The following is a 2,495-nucleotide window of genomic DNA, read 5'->3' on the forward strand; positions in this document are numbered from 1 at the left end:
AAGGAAACCGAAACCCAGCGGCCGAGGCTGGTTTTGATTCTCCGTGCGGCCCCGGGTGACGCGCGGGCGGCGGCCGGGCTATAAAGGAGGAGCCGGCGGCGGAGCCGGGCAGAGCTGATCGGGCTGGAACTCGGGACGCTGCGGAACCAGGGAGACCCCGGCAGGCTGCGGACATGGTGAGGCTCGGGCCGGGGCCGGGGTCCGCAGGGAGGAGCTCGGGGGTCGCTCTGCACGTTCCTGGCTCTGGGGGAGGGCAGCGCGGCAGCTCGGGACCGGAGCCCCCCGGGGTCTCCTGTCCGCTGGAGCCCCACCCCCTCCGGCCCGGGTGCGTGTTTTGGGGGGACCCCGAGCCCGGTAGCATGCCCCCTGCTGCCGGCTGCATGCCCCGCGCCGAGCCGGTAGCAGGGCAGGGACCGATCGGCACTTCCCGGGGTCCCTTGCCACAGGAAAGGCAGCTGCCGCCTGTATTTACCGCCCCCTCCCAGCCCCTGGTCTCCGCTAAGCTGCCCCTTTGTTAGTGACCTGACAGCCCTTGGGGAGCCCCCTGACCGGGGCAGGAGCGTAGCAGCCTGAGCCCATCTGCCCTGAGCACCCCGTGCCCCTGGGACAGCCTCTGAGCGCTGGCTAGTGCACCCTAGCCAGGACCTGGCTCCGAGGGGGGCAGACCAGCCAGCCCAGTGAGCAGCCTCATCCCTCCACTGCCCTTTTGGGGGTGCTGGGTTTGAGCCCCTGTTAATCCCATGAAAAGGGATCTGGTGAGTGTTCAGTGAGCCCAGCAGGCCTGAGCCCTCGTGCACTGGCACGGATGCTGGTGTGATCATCACCGTGCTGACTGGGACGCATTTCCCTGCATGTTGTACTGGGGTAATGACTGCACCAGGTGCCAGGCACTGGAAGGGTGTATAGGGGTGTGACAAGATATGGAGAAGGTAACAAGCCCTAGCCTGCTTCCCTCCCCGGGGGGTCTGAGTCCCTGTGGGATGGACATCTGGGCTCCCCCTCGGTTCTGACCGCTCTGGGCCCTCTCCTCCCCAGGCCCTGTGGCTCAGCGTGAAGCTGCTGACCGGCGAGATGCACAGCTTGGAGGTCACCAGCACTATGACCGTCTCGGCTTTCAAGGCCCAGATTGCCAAGAAGACGGGGGTGTCCCCGTACCAGCAGAAGTTGGCCTGCCAGAACGGGGCCTATGTGGAGCTGCGTGATGGCTCCCGGCTCTCCGACTACCAGCTCAAGCCCGGAGACATCGTCCTGTTGATGGTAAAGAATGAGGAGCCCATCACCCTCTTCATGAAGAATGACAAGGGCAGGACCAGCACCTACACTGTCCTCCCCTCCGACGGGGTCACCCAGTTCAAGGGGCGGGTCCAGCAGCAGGAGAACATCCAGCAGGAGCAGTTCTGGCTCAGCTTTGAGGGGAAACCGCTCGAGGACGGGCACAAGCTGGGAGATTACAACATCGCCCCCCACTGCACCATCTTCCTGCACCTGCGTCTGCGGGGGGGGCTGAGCCCCAGGGTCCAGCCTTCCTGACTTTCCTGCTCCCGTCCTCTTTTCCTAGATAGACCTTAGTGTCCCAAACATCGTATGCTAGCTTTGGACTCTCGGATGTGAAGCTGTGACTGGTTCCAGCACTGGCTGGGGTGGGGGGTGATGCAGAAGACTGGGAGAGGGTCCCAGGGAGAGTGAGCATCACGTTGACGCTGGGTGGCCCAGAGCACTCGCACCCCATTGTGCATGCGCTCACCCTGGTGCTGCTCACTCCAGCTCCTCATCCCTCCATGAATCCTGTTCCAGTGCAGCATGGTCCCGCTGTGCCAGGCTACGTGACTGACCTGGGCCGTGCAGAGTCACTCCGTTCCTTCCAGGGGGTACAGTGGGGCGCCTTACAACGTGGTGGAAATCTCTCCTGCAGGAGGTTTGCTCAGTGAGCTCCTACATGTGAATGACACCACCCCTCCCCCAGGTCCGTGGTGCCATGTGTCTAGCGAGTTGTTTCCTTGCGACAGGTGTTTGCTCTGGTTCCCTGGCAGTGCTGTGGGTGAGGGTGTGGATTCAGCAGGCGCTAACCCTAGCAGAAGAGCGCGCTGGCCACTCCCTTTGTCACCAGTTGAATTCAGGTGTGAAGCTTAGATGCCAACATCACAAGAAGATCCAGCACAACCACCTGCCCTGCCTCTTCAGGGGCTGTGCAGCTGCTTCCTGGGATGTTGCACTGGGGATGTGGCTTGAGTGAATAATTTTGCTGTGGGGCGGGGCTAAGGCTGTAATGACCACTGGGGGTAGTGGCCTGTGAAGAAACAAAGGAACCGGCCTGATTAGACTCTGCAATTGGCAGTCAGGATTTCGGTCTTTTTTGTGACGAGATAGTATTTGTGTGTTCTGAACTGTGACTGGAGGACTCAGTCTGTGATTGTATTGCACACTAGGCACTTTGCTATGTAAATGCATGATAATGATGATCTAATAGGATCAATAAACAGGTTTCCTCAAATCCT

General features: G+C 61.1%; 1 protein-coding gene across 1 annotated transcript; it reads left to right on the forward strand.

The window, feature by feature from the left end:
• ISG15 (ISG15 ubiquitin like modifier) lies at positions 1-2,495 on the forward strand. Its single transcript, XM_027833513.3, has 2 exons — positions 1-176; positions 1,036-2,495. Exons 1-2 carry the CDS (start codon positions 174-176, stop codon positions 1,528-1,530), a joined length of 498 nt encoding a protein of 165 aa, XP_027689314.1. The 5' UTR covers positions 1-173; the 3' UTR covers positions 1,531-2,495.

The sequence above is a fragment of the Chelonia mydas genome, chromosome 15, assembly GCF_015237465.2.
Source record: "Chelonia mydas isolate rCheMyd1 chromosome 15, rCheMyd1.pri.v2, whole genome shotgun sequence".
NCBI classification, from domain to species: Eukaryota; Metazoa; Chordata; order Testudines; family Cheloniidae; genus Chelonia; species Chelonia mydas.